The sequence below is a fragment of the Myiozetetes cayanensis genome, unplaced genomic scaffold, assembly GCF_022539395.1.
Source record: "Myiozetetes cayanensis isolate MyiCay16 unplaced genomic scaffold, myiCay2020 scf17, whole genome shotgun sequence".
Taxonomy (NCBI): Eukaryota; Metazoa; Chordata; class Aves; order Passeriformes; family Tyrannidae; genus Myiozetetes; species Myiozetetes cayanensis.
Window position 1 is genome coordinate 10,565,577 of NW_026087378.1, and position 21,362 is coordinate 10,586,938.

At 48.9% G+C, this 21,362-nt stretch overlaps 1 protein-coding gene across 1 annotated transcript in view; it reads left to right on the forward strand.

Moving 5' to 3' along the window:
* The window catches only part of FAT2 (FAT atypical cadherin 2), a 55,740-nt gene that overhangs the window by 2,322 nt on the left and 32,056 nt on the right, over nucleotides 1–21,362 (forward strand). Inside the window, 7 exon segments of the mRNA XM_050312297.1 lie at nucleotides 9,484–10,104; nucleotides 10,106–11,491; nucleotides 11,493–12,771; nucleotides 13,239–13,553; nucleotides 19,132–19,193; nucleotides 20,046–20,357; nucleotides 21,002–21,212. Coding sequence (XP_050168254.1) covers nucleotides 9,505–10,104; nucleotides 10,106–11,491; nucleotides 11,493–12,771; nucleotides 13,239–13,553; nucleotides 19,132–19,193; nucleotides 20,046–20,357; nucleotides 21,002–21,212 — 4,165 coding nt within the window. The 5' untranslated portion in view covers nucleotides 9,484–9,504.

The window sequence follows — 21,362 nt, forward strand, 5'->3', positions numbered from 1 at the left end:
TTGTTTTTTGCCACGTGTGGAGTATGCGAGTGCAGCTGCACCTTGAGCAGTAGTGGGCTTCCTTCTGTATCGTGGACAAACAAAAGGGGATCAAATACCCCTCGGTCCTTTTTTATTTTTTCCAGACTGGGTTGGCAACACTGATGCTCCGTTGTCTGTTAACAAGCTGATTTGCTGAGCAAGCAGTTTTTCCTCTAACCACACTTTCTCCTTGGCAGTGGGGCAGGTACTGGTTTATTAGCAAAGAAACTTTCTTCCCTAATTCTTGGAAGTAGGAGCTCTGGGGAGGGGCAGGCTGGAAGGTTTGTAGCTCAGAAACAAATGAGCAGCAGAGTTGAAATAAACTAAAGGAAGAATAAACTACTGGAACAAATTGCCACAGGGTATTGCAGAGCCCAAAAGTTATTTGGCTTCAAACAAGGTTTTGATCCATTTGAGATGGATAGCTCGGTTGGAAGTTAGTAAATGCAACAGCCCAAGAACAACCATGTACTTGCATTGATGCAGAAAACTGGGAGAAGGAGCAAGTTACAGATACCTTGTTTCTTATGCTCCCCCACTAAGCAATGAAAACTGGCCGTTTTGGGAGAGGCAGTGTAGAGAGATGGCTAAGCATGGCTATTTTGGACTGACCAGGTTGCACCTTGGATAGATGCTGTGAGTCAGGCAGCCTGGTTATGCTGTGAATAGATACTCCATATGGCTCAGGCTGACAGGGACATTGTGTGCCCAGCCTCTATCTGGTTGTCACAGGTGCTCCAAGCAGTGTCCATGCACAGCTGCTGATTCCACAGAGGTGCTGCAATGGCAGGAGCTTTTGGAAATGTGTTTCCAGCAGAGTGTCCAGAGTGGGAGGTATTGACTTGTGCTGGGAGCATGATGAGACCTGACAATGACACACTGTGGCAATGAGACCAGCCTAGGCAAACATGCCTTCGGGGGGGCTTAATCTTTTCTGCAGTGAAACCCTGAGCTCCCCAGGTCAGGGTCTGGCCTTGCATCAGCTTGTACGGCACTGTGGACACACAGCACAGGAGGTGGGCAGGTCTGAGAGCTGAAGGTTTTCTATCAGCTTGCAGGTATCTCTTTGCATTCAGTAAATGTCTGCAGCAGGAAACTTTTGTGGCACAGCTGCTGGTGTCCTGGCCAGCCATCCTTTCACGAGGGAGGATCGTGCCCCGGTTGTCTCATTCATTCGCTGTGTCCTTATGGTGCCTCCAAACACAGGGCAGGGACGGGAGGGAGCAGTGCAAGGCAGACAGATGGCAACAGAGCGAGAGCGACTGCAGGCAGCGAGGAAAGCTGCTCTCTGTGCTTACCTTCGGGCGCCAGAAGGGAAAGACCAGCAGGGTGCTGGGCAGGGGAACGAGAAGATCGTGGTATCAGTGCAGGGACAGGTCGGTGGGTGAATGAGAACTGCCTGGTGGGAGAGAATAGGTGAGGGGGGAGGCACGGTGGGCAGGGCTGTGCTGCAGGGCAGGCAGAAGCTGAGCAGTCTGTGTCCTGCTGGGTGCTGGGGCTCCTCCCTGCATCCATCAGGGCACAAGGTCCCTCACACGGCTCTTCATGCCAAGATGCTCTTGGGCTCCTCCCCAACAAATTTTACCACTCGCAGGATAACATGCATGTTCCCCACAGGGAATCACAGGAAGGGACTACCAGCACTCAGGTGATGAGGCCAGTGTCCTCATTCCAAACATCAAAGTTGAGTTAAGGTGAGGATGAGGACTCACAGGGTCAGACAGCTCAGGGTCAGAGTCCTTTCAACACTGACCAGAGCTGCTTCTCTCTCTAGGCTGGGATGGACTGAACCCAGTTTGGATTCACAGCTCTGGTGGGAGTTGGGTGTTGGGGCCTCAGAAAAATCTCCCAGGCTTTGCAGCACCTAAATAAACAGCTGTTTTGTGAGCAGCAGAATTCATGAAGCTTGGTTGCCTGGGGCGCTCCCTCTTGTGTGGATTCTCTGATGTCTAATAATCGGGTTGGGCTCACATTAGAGCCTTTTCTTCCAGCTGGGAGTCCTAATTTGGATTTCTCTCCTCTCTCCTGCTGCTTTTCACAAGTGTGTGCAAACCTAACTCCTTTCAAGTCTTTACCTATCTGGTTAAATTTGGCTGAAACTGGCCAGTGCATCCAAAAGCTATCAGGGAGGATTGACAATGTGGTTCCACAAACCAGCTTCCCTCAGCAGTCTGCAGACAGGGGAATGATTATCAGTGCAAGATAACTTGCATCCCAAGCATAAGGAAAATGTGAGAGACTCGGTATGAGTTTTGGCAGGAGAAAGCAATCAAGAAAGGGCCTGGGATCCCTTGTGGGCTCTCACATCCTGATGGTCATGGCACACCTGCTGGGCCAGCTGGTTTGCAGGGACCAAGGTATGTGGTCCTTGGTGCTTACAACCTCTGTGGGAGCTGAATCACGGGGTGAGAGGTGCACAGTCCCAGCAGCAGCAGAGTTGGGGCATGCTCATGTGAGTACCTGACACGCTCCAGCTGGCTCTCGTGCCAGCATGTTTGGGCAGCTGCACTGTAGTGCCCAACCCCAGGGCCCCTCAGGCCCTGCCTGGTGAGCGGCTCCTGCCAAGCCCCCTTCCCACTGGTACTAACCCTCTCCATCCCCCAGGGGTCCTTCGTGTCCCAGGCAGCCAGTACCCCATGAGAGCCACCAGTGGGATCTGCTGCTTCCTCTGCATCTTCAGGCTGTCCTTACCACTGTCCTTGTCCATCCCTCAATACCTCCCTGGTTACCTGTGCAGTGGCAGCTTCTGGATCACAGGCTGGATTGACCCCGTTGCTACCATAACTGGAGAAGAGGAAGGGGATTAGGAATAAAGCATAAGGATGCCTCCCCCTGCCCTTGGCACAAGCAAGTCCACCTCCCTGATGTCACACATTCCCTGGAGCAGGAACCAGCAGCAAGGCAGTTGGCACTGCAAGGTTCCCTCACCCCCAGACACACCTCCACTGCTCTGGAGCTGCTCAACTAACTCTTGCTCTAGAGTGATGTTGCAATGCTAAGACAGATACAGATCACTGACCCTTACAACTCTATGGGGAGTTCAAGCCTGTTCAAGTTCTCCTGTGTGTCCAACAGACAGGCTTTCAACAATGACAGAGAAGCCTCAGCAAGGTGACGTATCTGAGCCAGGCTTAGGTGTTGGCAGCAGTACAAACTCCATCTCCCTGGATTCCTCACAGAGCAGTGGACAGAGGTGGAAGGGTGGTGAGAGAAAGCCTTTGGCTTCGCGTACAAGGTGATGCCTTGACTCATGGACAGAGGATGGCTTGGAGGCAAAGACACACAGCACCTGTTTGCTTGGGTGAAGGGTCAAACAAGGGAGCAGGTAGAGCAGCAGGGCACAGCCAGAGCCCCAGGGATGAGGTAATGGGTGAGATGTCTGAGGGGAAGTGAGTGAGTGGCTGTGTGGAGGAGGCCACAGTAAGGTGTCATGGAGTAAGGGGCCTTCAGAGCCACAATGCATCTGAGCATCCAGCTTATGAAATCTGGCACGGTAACAAAGGTGGTAAAAGCATCCAGCAGTATGGGAGAAGGTGGAGTTGGACATCAGAGTAACTGAAACCTTCCCAAACACCCTTCCCATGTGGAAGGCCATCTGGCTTTCTCCTGTCCTGCTCAACCGTTCCATGTCTTGAACCACTCGAGGAACAGCATCTCACCATGCTCCCACTGTCAGCCCTGAATGGTGATCCTGGCAGGCTTCCCACAAACTCCTTCAAGAGAATTTCTCTGTTCCTCCAACACCCCTTGGGGGCTACCAGTCCAAGCTCCCCAGGGTACCCAAACTCCTCAGGGTTAAAGCACTTGTCTGGCCCAGCTGGCGGACAATGGAAGGAACATCTCTGTGGTGCTTTAGGACTGTACCTGCTCTGCCTGGGGACGTGTGTGTGACCCCCTGACGTGCTGAGCAGTCCAAGGAAGAGTCAGTGCTCCACATACCAACATGAGACTCATTAATCCCACGGTTTTCTGTGGCTCTGCAACTGGGAAGCCCTTGGTACAGCCCACCCCATCAGCACACAGCCACTTTACCCCAGGAGGGGAGCTGAACCATGAAATGATTACGGCGCAGGGTCTGGCACTGCCCACAGCTGCTCTCTGTGTGGCAGGAGCAACATTTCACGGGACACTCCAAGCAAGGGCAGACCTTGGTTGTAAAAGCCACACGCACCAGGTTCTACATGATCAGTCGCCTTGCTCCAGGCTGTCCAGCAACCTGGAAACAATTTCCAAGAGTCTATCCAAGCCATTCAGAGATTGGAAAGTCGAGATGGGGAAGGAACAGCCCAACTGTGCCTGGTTAGAATCTGCAAGTCCAGCAAAAAGCTGCACCCACACTAACAGAGCCCCCAAACAGGCTGGTGCAAGCAGTTCTGCAAACATCAGCCCTAAGAAAACCATCCACAGGCGCTGGAAAACCCCGAGATACACCGAGGAAGGAAACGCCATAACTTCAGGGGCTCTTTTCATTAGTTTTCTGGCTTTGTGTAGTACCTCCAGGATGTGTTTCTTCTGCTTCGCTGCAAAGCCAAGCAGAGGCTGCACAACAGAATGCAGGAGCGGGATCTCCAAGGAAGGGATGGTTTTGTTTGTTTGTTTCTTCAAAGTCTAAGAAGACAGCTTAGAAAATTCCCATCTCCACAGGGAATTCAAACCCCATAGGGCTGACTGTGAGCAGCTATCAGGGAACTCACCAAATGGAAAAGGATCCAATTCCCACCAGCATTGCTGTGGCAGAGGAGAGGGCAGACATTAACCCAGCCCCCATGCAGGGTGTACATGTGTTAGGTCAGTGCTGGGAAGTAAAACATCTCACAGACGTGGCTCAACAAAGTGTGCCTTAAACTCGGTGACTTTCCAGCACTGAAAATCCAGGGGTGGCTTTGTGGTTGATCCAATTCGGTAGGGAGCTGTAAGGATATTGCCCCAACTGTAGCTGAACCCCTTGTGCTCAGCTACTACCCAGACTAGGAGAAGATAGTGTCTCATCTCTTATTCACTTTCCCAAAGCCTTGTACCCACCATCTTGTAGGATTTACTCCCTTTCCTCTCTGTCTCTATTCCCCAATGACCATTGAAATTCAGACCCACTATTAAACTGCCCCATCACAGATTACTTGAACAGCCAATCTCATCTCCTTTCCCTGAGCTCCAGGGTCTTGTAGCCTCTGACAGAGAAGTTGATGTGTTTGGGGATGGTTTTGATCAGTCCCTATCCTGGGAAAGAGACTATTTCTTGTAGTGAAGAAAAAAAGGGAGAGAAAATGGAGGGAGGTGGGGGAAGAAAGCAACAGAGAAAGGAAGAGGAAGAAAGAGAACTTGGAATACATGATGGTAAAAGAGTAATAAGGGAACAGTTGTCCTTATTTTCCAATGAAAATAATGATTTTTCTTTAATCTGTCTGATCTCAAAACTTTGGGCCAAGCCCCCACCACAGCTCATGAGGGGAATGCTGCTCTCGGTACTCGCTTTGTTTTGTGTTTTGGGTTTTTATTGTTTTTAAAATGCTCCTCTTGAAGGGAATCAAAAGGTGGGGCTGGGGCCACACCTGCTTCCTGGCAGGCTGCAGCACTTTTCTGCAATATAGCCAACAAACACAGCAGCCCACACATTGCAGGAGACCCCTGGAGGACCCCCCCAGAGGACCCCCCCAGCTCCCCACCATGCCCCTGCTGCTCACCCCAGCTGGCCAGAATAGCCTTGTCCTGCACCAATCCCCCCAAATCACCCCTCTCCACAGCCTCCCCACACACACACTTTGGATCTCAGCACTGTGTTTGTTCCTTCGTTTCAAACCAACAGATTTGGGCATGTCTTTGACAGAGGATCACAATTTGGATGTTAAATTTAGACGCGCGCTTAAGCTCTGATTAGAGATACACCGACTGTTTACTCGCTTTGTGGGGAGTTTGCATCTACAGAGCTGAGGGCGAAGCCCCTCCAGGCTCTCTGATCCTCGCCTGGTGATTAGGAAAGGAGGTTGAATCACCACATAATGATGCCCTGGTATTTCCCTCAGTCGGGAGTGTGCCTTACCTTCTGCACTCCATCCCACCGATGATCTTTCTCCAACACATCTGCCTGCCCATGTGCAACCAGCTCCAGGAGGGCATCTGTGCCCAGGGGAGCCATGAAAGAGAGAAATGGAGAGCTCTCAGGAGTAGAAATAACTGATGCCATGAGATGAGAGACCAGAGGCAGGTGAGAGCATTCAAGTGTTACAGGCCTGCTGCTGATCTGGCAGCCCTGAAGTGGGTATGTCCCTTGCCGTGGGCGCCATGGATTGTGCACTAATTATTGTCAGCACAAGGATGGGGGTAGCACAGCTCAGAAAAACAGGAAAAATGGTTCTCTTAAGTATAGACAAAAAAATCTGTTGTAGGCAGGTGATTTCACCCAGTTTCAACATGGAGATTCTTGAACTCCACTACAAGGACCCTTGAGCTTGGCAGTGCTGCCCCACCTTGGTAGCCACCTACATCTGGGGTTTTAAGGGCTCTTAAATTGATTTTTTTCTCTTTTGACGCTATATACAGCTTTCCCACCCCCAGAGCAAAAGTCATAGAAACCCACCTCGTTTCTGCTAGTCTGTTACTGTCACCTTCTGGGGTCAGTCCCAGTGGACCTTTCCCTGGAGCTGTGCCACAGCAGTAGTTAACCAGATTTCCCCTCTGTTCAGAGCACTGTCCCCTGCTTTTCTGCTGAGGTTCTCCAAGAGGATAAAATAAGAGGCAACAAACATGGGCTTGTGTGGCACTGCTCAAACAGTGACAGGATTTCCCAGCAATATTGATTGGTATAGAAATTGTCCAAGCAGATACACGTGGAGTAGGAAAGGTGGTGAAATACGACATCCAGAGCACATGCAGGTCTGTCAGGGGACATGACAGACTCTCTGTGCTATTGTGCAGGCTTTGAGCATGGTCCTGACACAAAGAGAAACTCTTAGACTTCAGAAGCTGATGGTGATGCCTCCTAGACAATTCTCCCTAAGTTTTGACTGTGCCTTGCAAAGTTTCAGATCATTTCCAGAGGAAATGAGGCTTCTGCCTCATGCCCCAGCTGCGTAGTCACTCTCCATCCCTCATAATAACTGCTGAAGCCATTGATTGCTTTCAGCCCAGCTTGTAATTGAGAGCAAAGCTCTCAGAAATATGAGGTCACAACAGGTTTTGCAAAATAATTATCTGGACAGAGGAGTAAAATCCTGCTAATGCCCCCACACAGAGGGAAAAACAGCAATGTAAGTGCAGCCCTTCTTAGACCTTAGGAAATACACAGGGGAGAGTGAGTTTAAGTACATTCCAAGAGAGATTCAGATGAAGGTTTGCATCTCGTTAAACACCAGAAAACCCACTCCTTGCTCAAGGTTATCCTCCCATATTGAATTGCTGGTGCCCAAGAAGACATGTGCTCTAGCTCCAGCTTTTCTTGTGGTTATGGAGTTCATAACGTCTCTGCTTTGTGGGTTCTCTGATGTCTTATAAGAGATGAGTTCACATTGCCGTTTCAGTACAATTCAATTAAAAAGTCAATTAGCCCAGATACAAAGCAATCAGCTTCATTAAGTCTGTTGTTCATGGAATATCACTGGTTTTTGTTGCTGTTTTATTCTGCTGTTCTTGTTCCACGCTGAATTGTCTGTGACTTATCCTGCTCCACAGTCCTCGCAGACACGCGCGCACCCAGCATTCCTACATCTCCTTCCCAAGTTCAGCAGTTGAAAATGTTGGAAGGGAGCAGCTCTAGGCAAGTCCCTACACGCTGCAGAACTCTGAAGTGCTGTTAAGTAACAAGCAACAAGCAGAGCTTTTAAGAACATGGTTTTCAGCTTCTCAGAAGGAACCACATGCCTTTCTGGGTCAACTGTCGCTACCCTCCAAGATTTTCCTTCATTTGCAGTGCATTTGGGACTGTGTTGTGTATCCTAGAAGTGAAATGATGTCATTAAAAAAAAAAGAAAGAGTCTGAATTTTGTCAAAACCAAATTGTATTGATTTCTCTACAAATCCTGGTAGTTTCACTTCAGCTTCAGACCATTTGTTTCAAATAGGAATGACCACAGCAGGGAGATTTCTGGATGGTTGGCATCAGTGGACCAAGGAGAAAAAGATTTGAAGGAAGTATGACATTTACTGCTTGGTATTTATCAGTAATTAGATATCTCAGTAAGAGAATATGACACACATTGTTAGTTGGACTCTGACAATTTGTTCCTAACATTCAACTTGACTTATAAATTGAACTAGTTCTGGCTCTTAAAGAGATGAGTCTTGAAAAAGTGTCTGGAAAAACAAGTCTTCCCTGTTTAAGTTAGGAATGTGCCAAATGACTGGCAGGTACTTGATATATAATTTAAATTTAAAACAGGAAGAAACAGTTCTAGATAAAGATCTCCTAGGGATATCTAGGGGAAATATATGCACCTATATTTAGCTTATCCCTGGTTTCAACCCCTAAGTGCACACACAGCAGCACGCACTTAGCTTTTGAAAAGAACAGGCCTTGATCCTTTAACAAGCTCCGCAAAGCTCACTAATAAAGTTACATCCCTGTTAATCACACATGTGCTCCCCGGTTCCCTCTTTGATACACCTCGTTCACAGAGATAAATCATGGAGCCACAAATGCTCAGGAGTCGTTAGGGAAGGAAGCTGATGGCGGGTGGTCATGGATGGCAGATCCTCCTCAGGAATCCTGACCCTGGGGCTTTGCCAGGAGAAGGGAGGAAATCAGGGAGATTACTCAGTGGCTGAGGGTGACATGGTCAAAGTGTCTTGCTGGAAACCTGCGCTTCCAGTCAACACAGAGGAGGCAACAGGGTCAGACCCGTGAATTAGAAGAGCTTTGTGGTAACCGAGACGCGACTGGAACCTGAGCTAAAGCTGTTGGAAAGGCCACACTGTGGAGCTGCCCATTCAGAAGGGATTTGTACAGCAGAGCAGGGCACCGCTGCTGGGGAAGGACAACAGATTCTGTAGCACAGGGAGAGAAAATCAGTTTGTATATTGACTCTTGAAAAGACTTTGCAAGAACTTGTGTGGAGAGAGAAGTCAAGATGGAGAAGGGAGGAGTGAGTAACAAAACAAGAGCGAGTTTGGACTGGGGGTGGAGAGTTTAAATATGCTCTTTGAGTAGGGAGAAGGCAGAATGAAGGGAGGGCGAGATTGTTCACAGAATAGGATTGTTCACAGATCAGAGAATCTTGCATGACTTTTTACATCTTGCCCTCTACAAGGACAGAAACTGAGGCAAAGAAAGTGAACAGATCTGAGCCAGCATGGGGATGTGGGAGGACAAGTCTCTGACTGGGACAGAGGGGAGAAGAGCTGAGATAACAATCACATCAACAAAGTCTGGGGTAGAGAGAGCAGGGAGGTGAGGCTGAGCCCATGGAGGCTTTTTCTCTAACACACTGGTCTTAATGAAAATAACCAATGTTCTTCCTTTGATACCTGCAGGACTCAAGGAGGCACCACACCATGGAAGTCACTATCAGGAGGCACTTCCTGAGTTTTGCTGTTTTCCTGATGCACTGTGTGGTCCGCAGGGCGAGCTGTGAGAAGGGCAGCACTTCCCCTCTGCACTTCACCCACTTCTTCTACAATGCCACCATCTACGAGAACTCAGCCCCCAAGACCTACGTGGAGAGCTTTGTCAAAATGGGCATTTACAAGACAGTCCCTGAGTGGGACATCAGATACAGAATAGCCTCTGGAGACAGCTCTGGTCTGTTTAAAACAGAGGAGCACGTGATTGGGGATTTCTGCTTCTTGAGAATAAGAACCAGGAGCAGCAACACAGCACTTTTAAACCGTGAGGTCAAGGACAGTTATATGCTAATAATCAAGGCCACAGAGAGCACCTTTTCCTATGAAGCCTGGGCCAAAGTCTTGATCCACATTCTGGACAGAAATGACTTGAAACCTCTCTTCTCACCCCCCTCCTACAAAGTCTCCATCAGAGAAGACACTCCTCTAAAAACAGTGGTCAGCAGACTCAGTGCCACTGATGCTGATGCTGGCCAGAATGCTGAGTTCTACTACTCCCTGAACACCAAGTCCAACCTCTTCACCGTCCACCCCTGCCACAGGGGCAGTTATGATCACAGGTAGGCTGAACAGCACCCATCGAGGCAGGCATCACCTGCAGGTTTTGGCTGTGGACAGAATGAGAAAGATCATGGAGGGGAATAGCTTTGGGAACTTGGCTAGTCTCACGATCCAGGTGGAGCCATCTGCCAGGAAACCGCCCTCTATCTCCTCAGTGAAGGTGACATCGCCTGACTCAGATGAAGACTTTATCTATGCAACTCTGTCTGTAGAAAGTGGTGACTCAGAAGCAGAGATTGATTCAGTTGACCTTGTGGATGGGGATCCGGGAAGACATTTCAAAGCCATCAAATCCTCCTCTGGGAGCACTGAGTTCATCATTGTGTCAAACAAAGAGATCAACTGGCTACTTTACCCGTTTGGTTTCAACCTCAGTCTGCAAGCCAAGGACAAGGGCAAGCCACCACTGTTCTCTCCTGTTAGAGTTGTCCACATACCTCCCTCCAAGTATGTTTCTGCCAAGTTTGAGAAAGAAGTGTACCGGGTCCAGCTTAGTGAATTTTCCCCAGCTGGAAGCCAGGTTGTTATGGTGAAGGTCACACCAGTCTTCCCAAACCTTAAATATATTTTGAGACCCACTTCTGACAGCACAAGCTTTAAAATCAATCCTCACACTGGACTGATAACTACAGTCAGAGCAATGGACTTCCATGAGCAGTCTCATTTTGAACTTGAAGTTACAACCATTAACAGTCACACCTCCACGACTGTTATCATTGACATCACTGACTGCAACAATCACGCTCCAAGTTTTACTCAGTCTTCGTACCGTGGGGCCTTTGATGAAAATGTTCCTCCTGGTACCAGTGTCTTAACAGTAAGGGCTACAGATGAAGATGAAGGAGACAATGGCTTTGTCACCTACAGCATAGCCAACCAGAAATCAGTTCCCTTTGTCATTGACCCCTATTTGGGCATCATTTCCACCACCAAGTCAATGGACTATGAGTTGATGCAGAGGTGGTATCACCTGCGGGTGTGGGCGTCAGACTGGGGCTCACCCTTCCGCCATGAAACAGAAGTGTATGTCTCCCTCATGCTGAGCAATGTCAATGACAATGCTCCTGTGTTTGAGAAGGCAAGCTGCAGTGGCACCATCCCACGGGACTTTCCTGTTGGGAGCCCTGTGGCCACGGTCTCTGCAATCGACAGTGACGAGCTGCAGCATATCAAGTACGAAATCAAGTCTGGCAACGAGTTACAGCATTTTGAACTGAATCCAGTCTCTGGAGTGATATCCCTTAGAATATCTCTGCGAGATCTTCCTTCTGAGCAGCCACTTTTCTACTCTTTGAAAATAACTGCAACAGATGGAGAGAACTATGCTTTGCCAACATCTGTAAACATCACTGTGGTTGGCCAAGGCCTCCCTGTCAGAAGTGCAGTGTGAGGAGACGGGAGTCTTGAAACAACTGACAGAAACCATCATACACTCCATCGAGTCTCAGTCTCAAGGCCATGGGCAGGATGATGAAACATCTCTGAACTTGCACCTTATAAACCATAATGCTCCTAAGTTTGATGATGGCTTTCCACGATCTATTGATATCATAGAGACTGTTCCTGTCAACTCGACTATTGCTGACCTTTCAGCTATTGATCCTGACACTGGTTTTAATGGAAAACTGGTCTATGTGATCTCAGATGGAAACGATGACAGTTGCTTTACCATTGACTTGGAACTGGGTCTCCTTCAAGTCCTTTCTCCTCTAGATCATGAACGAACCAGCTTCTACATTCTTAACATTACTGTGTACGACCTCGGCACACCACAAAAATCATCTTGGAAACTCTTGGCTGTGAATGTGTTGGATACCAATGATAACACTCCGAAATTCCCACAAGGTGCCTACTGGGTGGCAATACCAGAACATGTAGCAACAGGGACAACAATAGCTCAACTGAAAGCAGAAGATGCTGATACAGATGACAATGGGAGAGTAAAATATTCTCTCCTAACCCCCACTGACAAGTTTGCCATTAACAGTGTCACTGGAGAAGTGATGGTTACAGGTGCTCTGGACAGAGAACTGTGGCCCTGCTATGTGCTGAAAATAGAAGCAAGGGACCAGCCCAAAACAGGCTACCAGCTGTTCTCCATTACAGACCTGGTTGTGACTCTGGAGGATGTAAACGACAACACCCCACAGTGCCTCCCAGCCCTCAACAGTGTGATGGTCCCAGAGGACCTGCCCGTGGGAACCGTCCTCCTGTTTCTGGAGGCTTTTGACCCAGACGCTGGTTCTGGGGGTGAGGTGAGGTACAGCCTCATTAATGACGAGGACATGATGTTTCATGTGGATAAGCTGACCGGGGCACTCCGGTTGGAGAAGGAGCTGGACTATGAGAAGAAGGACTCTTACAATCTAACCGTGCAGGTCAGTGACGGCGGGAAGCCCTTCTCCCGCTCTTCCCTCTGCCACCTGGAAGTGAACATCATTGATGTCAACGAGAACTTGCACCCACCACGCTTTGCCTCCTTTGTCTTCAAAGGCTGGGTGCAGGAGAACAGCCCTAAGGGCACGTCGGTGATGATGGTCACAGCCAAGGATATCGACAAGGGGAAGGATGGAGAGGTTCAGTATTTCCTCCGAGAGGGCACTGGCCTGTCCGTCTTCAGCATCGAAAAGGACACAGGTAATGACATCTTAATTGAATCGTGTTTTTTAATACTGTAGTTTAAAGGATTAAACTACGTGCTGTGTTTGGCCTTTTTGACCCGATAGGACATTTTTACATTCTCTCTATTTACACAGTTCCATTCATTCAAGCCTTTCTTGCTTGTGCAGGGATATACTAAGTGTACCCCTGTATCTATGTAGGAGCAGGCGGGGTTTATCTCCTTAAAATAATGGAAAATCAATGTCTTTCCTCCCCCAAAATTCCGAACTCTTCCCTTTCACTTGTGTAAAAAAAATTAACCCTCAGCACAAGCAAGCCGTCACTTTCCACACAGTCTCACAGCCATACAAGGTTGATGCCAGAGTTTGTATTTGCAGCAAAGACCAGGAAGCAGACTAGAGACACAGACCGTTCTGGCATTAGGGACTAAGTGGTCTGAGTTCCTTAAATCCCTCACAGGCACTCTCTTGTCATTCTCCTAGGCACCATACGGACCATAGGATCACTTGACCGAGAAGGAACATCTCACTACTGGCTGACAGTGCTTGCCCTTGACCTGGGGACAATTCCTCTCTCTTCCGTGACTGAAATTTATATTGAAGTCACTGATACCAATGACAACCCACCTCAGATGTCCAGACCTGTCTTCTATGCCTCTGTGATGGAGAATTCCCCACCAAACACATCTGTCCTTCAGCTCGATGCCTTCGATCCAGACTCTAGCTCAGAGGGAAAACTGACTTTTCACATCCTATCTGGAAATCCTCAAGGACTTTTCACCATTAACCTCATTACAGGTAAGACTGACCCAACTCAGCACTTGTTTTTGAGGCTTCCAAGTGCCCAGAGGATGTTACATATTCAGTATAAACAACCCACACAGCCGCCTTTGTCACACCTTCCTCCTGCAGCAAAAGTCCCAGTCTCCAAATACACTGTGTGGGGAGTCTGAGGATTGAAACTCTCCTCCTGAGGGCTGCTATTTGCATCCCGATGGCTCTTAGAATGACACAAATGTGCTACTTTCAAAGCCCTAAACAGAACCAAGCAGTTGCTTTTAATCTTCCCCCTTGTAAACAACTGCCCTGTTGCACAGCCTGAGCCAGGAAACACCCTTCTGGAGGTGACTATCTGTTCCTGAGACAGACCCAGGCAGGATTAACAAAAATGAATCCCACTGCACTTAAAGGCTCCACCCATTCTCCAGAACTATTAATGTAGTAAGTGCAGTAAGCCTCTCCTGCCATCTTCCTAGTCCATATCTTTCATCTCGGGATTATTTACCAGATCTTTCAGAGCCATCAAAAACCCGCTGATGTTTTGTGTAAACAGCTTCCTCAAACTATCCCAGCAGAGCTGACATTGGGCCAGTCTGGCAAGGAAAGCTGTGCTGAGCCCTTCACGCCATCAGCTCCTGGGAGAAGAGGGAAGGGAAGGCACAGAGCCTGGGTATGGGAGAGGATTAATTGCATGACTTTGATCTCCTGCAGATGATAAAAGCAGTTCACCCTTATTGCAGTGGGATAGAAGCCTGCTCTCAGATGAGAAAGGAGTTGGATGTGTTGAAAATGGCTAGAGTGGCACTCAGTTATGTGTTACCAGTGGTGTGGTGATTCTCTGGCAGTGCTCTACAGCTGGCTAGGAGGGGTGTGGAAGAAAGAAATTGTGATTCTGAAACACTGAGATCCTTTTTTAATGAGAAATTTGTAAGGTGTCTTTACCTGGCACCCTATAGATACACCGAGAGCTGTCAGCTGACTGTGAGCACTGCTACCCCCAGCTGCAGCTATCCCCACTGTCAGAAGCTTTTTAGCCAGGTCAGGGCGTCGTTCTGCATCCAACTTTCTCACATAATCCAAACAGCCATGCACAGCCCCGAGACAGCTTGCACAACACAGGGTTCCATGCAGAGGTGCCTTCAGAAGCCCTGTTTTATAAAACCACTGCCTTTTCGGTGGGGTGTGAGCCAGGAACAGCTATTAGGACACCAGGCTGGCTCCCCTCATCAGCTGAGCTCCAGCTTGCACTCCTGCACCCTGCAGGAAATTCGTCCTTCTCTGTGCTGCAAGTCAAACCTTCCCCCCTGTGTGAGTGCAGCCCTGCAAAGTCATGCTCCAAGGCTGTCGTGTTCAACGGCAAAATGAGTGACACTGGCAAAATCCGAATGTTTGCTAATGAAATACCTCACCTCTGAGCCAACCCTTTAATTCCCATCTTAGACAAAAAAAGCCCTCTCAGGTATGAGTCATCTCTTCTTCATCTCTCTCTAGACTCAGGTGATTTGCATGAGAAGAGTGATAGGTTTGTGAGTTCTGTAAGAAACCCATGGGCTGATCTTATCTCTTGGACAGTTGCTGGAGGTCTCTTTAAACCCTGAGCTTGGAGGTTGTTTAAGGACTTACTTCCAAGCCTGATGAGGATTCAGTTATCCATTGTTTTACTTGTGTGTCACCCAGAAGAATAAATAATTACCTGTGAACATTCACATAAACTGAGCAGTTTATATACTTGTGCTTACAGTATCTAAGGAGAAATAATCTGCTACTGCCAGAAGGAATATCACAGCTTGTCTAACCTTCAGGGCTGTAGGCAGCTTGTAGGAAACCCAGTGGTATTTTCATTCTGCAGACAAGGGCAGGCTACTCACTCCATTAAGTAGAATAAAACTATAATTTTTGGTCTCAGCCTGGTAGTGCAGCACTGGAAGATGAACTTCTGGTCTTAAGGTCCTGATGTACTGCTACAACAGGCATGTCTACAGCCAGAATAATCCTGCAGAATAGCCCTGGATGATTATTCAGGGCACAGTGCCACACCACTGCAAGTACACTAATTCTGCACCTGGAGCACTTGTTTTGTGTTTGATCCAGTATCTCGACACAGGGGGGAGGAATTGGCCAGTGGAGGCATAACCAGCAAGGCCCCTGGACTTCTGCTGAGGCCTTGCAGGGAGACAGGAATGGCTGTGATAACTGTCCCTTGGCAGGGCTTGGCTCCTCCAGCATCCCCAAACTACCACAGAAGGGCTCTGAGCTCTTCAAGCTCTCAGTTCCCTAAAGAGGGTGGAGAAAAAGAGGGAAAATAAATGAAAGGCTAAGGAGAAGAGGGAACAAAACCGTGCACTGAGATGAAAGCTTTCTGCCATCGGCGATGGAATCTCTCCAGCCCAGCCTGGCAGCTGTTGAGGAGCAGTGTTTGTGGGAGACAGAGATAGATAGAGAGATGGTCAGATAGCAGGGTTTGGGGTATTGTTTTGCTGGAAGGATTTTCAGCTTGTTTTGCAGTCCCTGATGTGAAGGGGACTTGAGTCCAGAGAGGACAGGGAAGAACTGAGAGGCTGTGGCAGGAGGAGTCAGGTTGAAGCCATTCGTGCTGCTGAAAGGCTGTTTGGAGAATCCTTTTACTTTGGACTGTTTGTCTCCAGCTCTTATCTAGTGCTTGTTCTTCTCGTGTGTCTCCTGCTGTGTCAGTGTCCATGGGCTTCCCCAGTCTGCCTGTGGTTCCCTGTATTTTTCTGCATGGAAGGACATCCTGCCCTTTAGGTCTGAGGGATGGTTGTGCTGCTGCACCCCAAATCAACGCACCACAGGCTCCAGCTGAGCATGGAGTAGTGCAGAGCAGGTCAGATCAAGAGGGGAGGTGGTAGGAGGAGGAAAAAAGAAGGTCAAATGGAAGCAAGGGTGAGACAAGAAAGAGGATTTCAGAAGAACAACCTCTTTTCTTCTCAGGTTCTTTTGAAAGCCCCAATGCCTGCAAACCTGATTCTGGCTATTTTAACTATCTTAGATTTTCCCCCCTGCAGCAAGGGCAGGGGGCCAGCAACCTCCACCCCAGCCCTGCTTCTGCCAGCAGAAGTTATTATTATTTTTTGTTCCCTGACAACAATGCGGTGGTAATTTTGCTGCTCCTGTTCCAACATGACCAGCTTTCCTCTCTCCCCTTTCCAGGCAGCAAGCGGGAGAATTACAAGCAATCCTTTCCCATTGCTGTGTGTACACAGGCTGCTGGAGCAGAGTTTGTGCCTGCCTTTATGCAGGCAACAGAAGGGACTGTTTCTGGTCCTTTATGTGGATGCAGAGCTTGGCTAATTGGCCAAGTGCAATTAAGACCTTTGACAGTTCTGTTCAGTCTCTGTAGGACTCAGCAGAAACCTTCAGGGCCTCGTGCAAGAACACAAGTAAGGGACACCCACTCCATCACAAGTCCCATGGGACAGGCTGGCTGGGGTTTTCCAGCAGGGCAGGGTGCTGATCACTCAGACACGTGCTCATGCAAAACACTCATTAAAACTGAACGTGCACTTCCCACGTCCTTGTAGGGGACAGCAGAAAGAACCAAGGAACTGTTTCCCCAGGCCACAAAAGCTGATGGCTCTTCCCCTTTAATAACAGCTTCCACTTCCATTTTAGCCCTCTGGCCTCACAGGGTGTATAACCAGGTAGCAACAAATAAAAAGCAAGTGTTAGTTCCAGCAGGCTTCTCTCAAGGACCACGTCCAACCTCTGTCTCAGTGGCCATGGGAACACTGCAGGCAGTTTGTGCATCTGGGCATTGCACAGCACCATGACTCCAAACAGGAATTAGAGTGATTAACTCACAGGGGCTTTGTGATCTCAAGGCACAGTCGTAACTGGCTCCAGAGGTGCAAAGTGGGAGCCGTGGTCGGGCAGGGTAAGGGACAGAGGGAGTTTGCCTGGGATCAGGAGGAGAAGCCAACTTGTGGCTCAGCAGATGTGAAGCTAAACCAAAAAAATTCCATCTGGTGAGACTCCCAGCTGGGTTACAGTACAGGTAGGTATGTGATAGAGAGCTGAGTCAGCTCCTACTCCCCAGGAGATCTGAGCATCTTCAGTGGTACAGACAGTCAAGAGAGTCATTAAATTCCAGTTCATCAGCTTTCACTACAGTCCTCCTTCTCCAGCTCTAGAAAGCTCAGCTACGATCCTGTTTTCTTTCAGTTTTTTTCATTAGGTCATGAAAGAATTTCAGGGTGTGGCCAGGCAAATCCAAATAGTCACTTCAGAGTGGCTAAATTCCCCTCCATCAGCTGGTATGCAGTAAGCCACTGCAAACAAGGTGTTAGTCTGCTGCAATTGGATTCTGCAATCTGATAGACTAGAAATGTTCCCTGTGTGCACACAGGTGTCAGGTGGCTCCATTGTCAAGCTCTCTATGTTCTGTGGGCTTGTTAGGCCAAAATTATGAAGCATTCCATGAGGTAACTGGAGTTTTAGGCTTTGCTCCCCCACCTCAGCCAACCTACTGGCAGTGAAGACAGGAGCATCAGAGATCCCAGTGAACTGCTGCTGCAATTCCTTCTTCAGGCCCCCATTTCCATGAGTTCTGCTGCTAATGGAGCCCTACAGCCTCCCAAAAACCTGGGAGAGGTTCAAAAGCTTCTCAGCCAGTGGGCTCTTAGACCACTTCTGAGTCCTCTTCACCTGCCAAGGTGTTGAAAGGATGATTAGGAGAAGAAAAAAAACCCTCTGACATACAAGCAAAGAGAGTTTTTCGAGCCATCTTGACATAATCCATTAAGGAGTGTTGATTTATGATTGTAAAGGCATCAAGTAAATGTTTAGCGCAGTGGCTGGTGCCAAATGTGAATAATCCCAGAGAACAAGTGGAAACGGTGAACAGTAGTCTTCTTCCAAGCAGCTGCTCCTTACTCCCTCCTTCCACTGCCTGGTGTTTCCTGCAGCCATTTGAAATTTATTATAGCCACAGTTCCTCCCTCCTACATCTGTCCTATTCCCTGTGGTTAAACTACTCTGTATTTTTCAGAAATCCCTCAAATCTTGCAATTGTTAGGGGATTCATCCTATCTCTCAGCAAGGCTTAAACAATACACCAACATTATTATCGACTGTGTACCTTCTATTTAGCCTGAATGCATTTGTTCTAGCAGTGCAATAGCGGGTATTTCCCAAGGCAGAAGACAAACTTTTGTCAAAACTCTGTAAATTACAAAGAGCAAGGTTCAGCACAGGGAAAACAGGAGTCCAGACTTGTTAGGATGCCAGACTTGTGCCAGCACATGCAGAATGTTTCTTACTTAAAGGCATAAGAAAAGTTTTGTTTTCGTGGTCCTGCCACCTTTCTCACCTAATGCCTTGCCAGCCCTCAACTGATGCAGGCATCTGGTAGGTGTTCCCCCTCCTCCCTGGTCTCTGTGATCAGAGAGCAAGAGCAACTCCTGCACCAAGGCAGGGGACAGCTTTACCTCTGGGGGTATCTGTCTTTCTCCTCGTGATCACAGAGGGCACCTGAAACAGGACAGGTGGGCAGGCTGATTTTGGGCACTCGGGGATCTGATCAGCCCTGGCTTTTCTTGCATGCTGAGTCTTGGAGCTCAAAGGGTTTCTTTCTTGGCAGGTCTGATTTCTACAACTTCACGGCAGCTGGATCGGGAATACAAGGCTGAACATATCCTAGAGGTGGGTAATGATGATTGTAATTAGCTTTATTTACCTACAAGTGTATTAAGTCCTCAAAGAGCTTTCCTTGCAAGTTGGAGCACAGAGAAAGAATCTCATCCCATCAGCTCCCAACTGCTGGGAAACTTAATTAAACGGTGTGTGTTGCCCTAAGAGACAGCTGCAGCAGTACTGCGGGGTTTATTATTTTCTTGCTGAAGACTGGAGCAAAAGTCCTGTTCTGGAAGCTGTGGGAATGCAGGAAGAGGACTGGAACTGTCCTCTAGCAGGATGGGTAGTAAGTTATGGGGGAAAGAGCAAGCCAAAGAAATCCACCCTCATTTATCTCATTGTATCAGAATTGCTGTGTAGCTTTGGTCACTGGCCTCCATCCTCAGCTGCTCCGGGCTATGTGTGTTCCCACTAGAAGAATCTGGAGGTGTTTCAGTCTGTCAGGGTGATGGAGGATAATACATTTCTCTGATGGAGGATAATACATTTCTCTCTGCAATACAACATGCTGGGAGCGTGCACAGGCACAGCAGAGTGAGGAAGGGTGATAACTTGCCAAGGCATGGCAATACAAACATTTTCAACCTACTGATCCCTAATGACAAACCTGACCCGCTGCCCGGAGCAGCTGCAGGCAGGAGCCCTGCAAACTTATCTCCCTGTGCAGGGACAAGCCCTGCACAGTACCAGCTGCAGCCACCAGGTTTTACCCTGCTGAGAGGAGCAGAGCCTCTGAAAATGTTGGGGTACAAATGCAGACCCACATAAACCCCTGAGTTGTTGCCTATCAGGATGAAGGCTGGCTCGCATCCTAGGTCACATCAGGGAGCTCTGTCACCTACTCCCTTTGCTTACTGACAGGTGGCTGTTTCTGACAATGGAGAGCCAGCCCTGAAGTCCACCAGCAGAGTCGTGATACAAGTCCTGGATGCCAACGACAATCCTCCCAGTTTCCCCCAAAAGCTCTTCATGGTGCAGCTCCCTGAGAGAGAGGCCTCAGAGACACCACTGCCGGTCTACAGGCTGATCGCTTCGGACCGGGACCAGGGCCAGAACAGCCAGATCACCTACACCATCGAGGAGGAGGAGGAGGGGGTATTCACCATCAACCCCACAACCGGCACAGTCTTCTCCAGGAAAGCTTTCCCTGCCTCTGAATACAACATACTCACGGTGAGAGGGGAGGGAAACAGAGGGAGACAGCGGGAAGAGGCGGGTGGAGAGGGAAAGAGAGAAAAGGGTGCAGAAACAGAAAATACAGAAGGGCAAAAGAGAGAGAGAAAATGCAGCAGTGGGAAGAGAGCTTGAATGAGGCAAATGGGTTACAGGGAGAGAAACTGAGAGGGAATGATGGGAAATGCAGAAGGTAGGAAGCTATAAAAAATGGTCAATAAATTTAAAATTAACTGTCCAACTAGAGTCCAACTCTCAGAGATGAATCCATGATCCCATATGGATGTGAACCCAAACCTGAACAGTCTTTGGGTTTCATCATGTCTCTGACAGCCTGATGAGGCCATGGGGCTTAAAGATTAAAAGCTCTCCCACAGTCTTCAGGTCCTTGCAACAAGGCTTGTCATCCAGGTCTCTGCTGTGGATAGAGCTTGGCAGATTTACTTGATGGTCAAGGGGAATTTGGGTTGCACGGCCCTACCTTGGAAGCAGCCAGAGCACAGACCACTGGCTCAGGAATTGTTTTGTGGGATTTTGGGCACACTCGGACCTGAAACTCCTGGTGGGTGGGAGAAGAAGCTTCCCATGGGTCTCCCCTGGGCTAAACCAGCCTTCTCCCTGACTGCACGTGCGTTTCCCGGCAGGTCAAGGCGACAGACGGCGGCAGCCCACCGCTCTCCTCCCACGTGCGGCTTCACATCAGCTGGGTTGCCCGGCCCGGCCCTTCCTCGGAGCCGCTGGCTTTTGATGAACCCCATTTCAACTTCGCCGTGATGGAAACAGATCCCGTGAACCATATGGTGGGAGTGATCAGCGTTGAGATGGGCCCCAGCCAAGTGTGGTTTAATATCACGGGTGAGACGCGGGAATTGCAGCGGGGCAGCGGTGTCCGGGAGCGTTTGCCCCGGCTCCCTCGGCTTTCAGCGCTCGCATGCCTGAGCTAATGACGTTGTTTGCTTTAGGTGTAGGTGAGCTACAGGGAGAGCTTTCTCACAGGCACCAGAA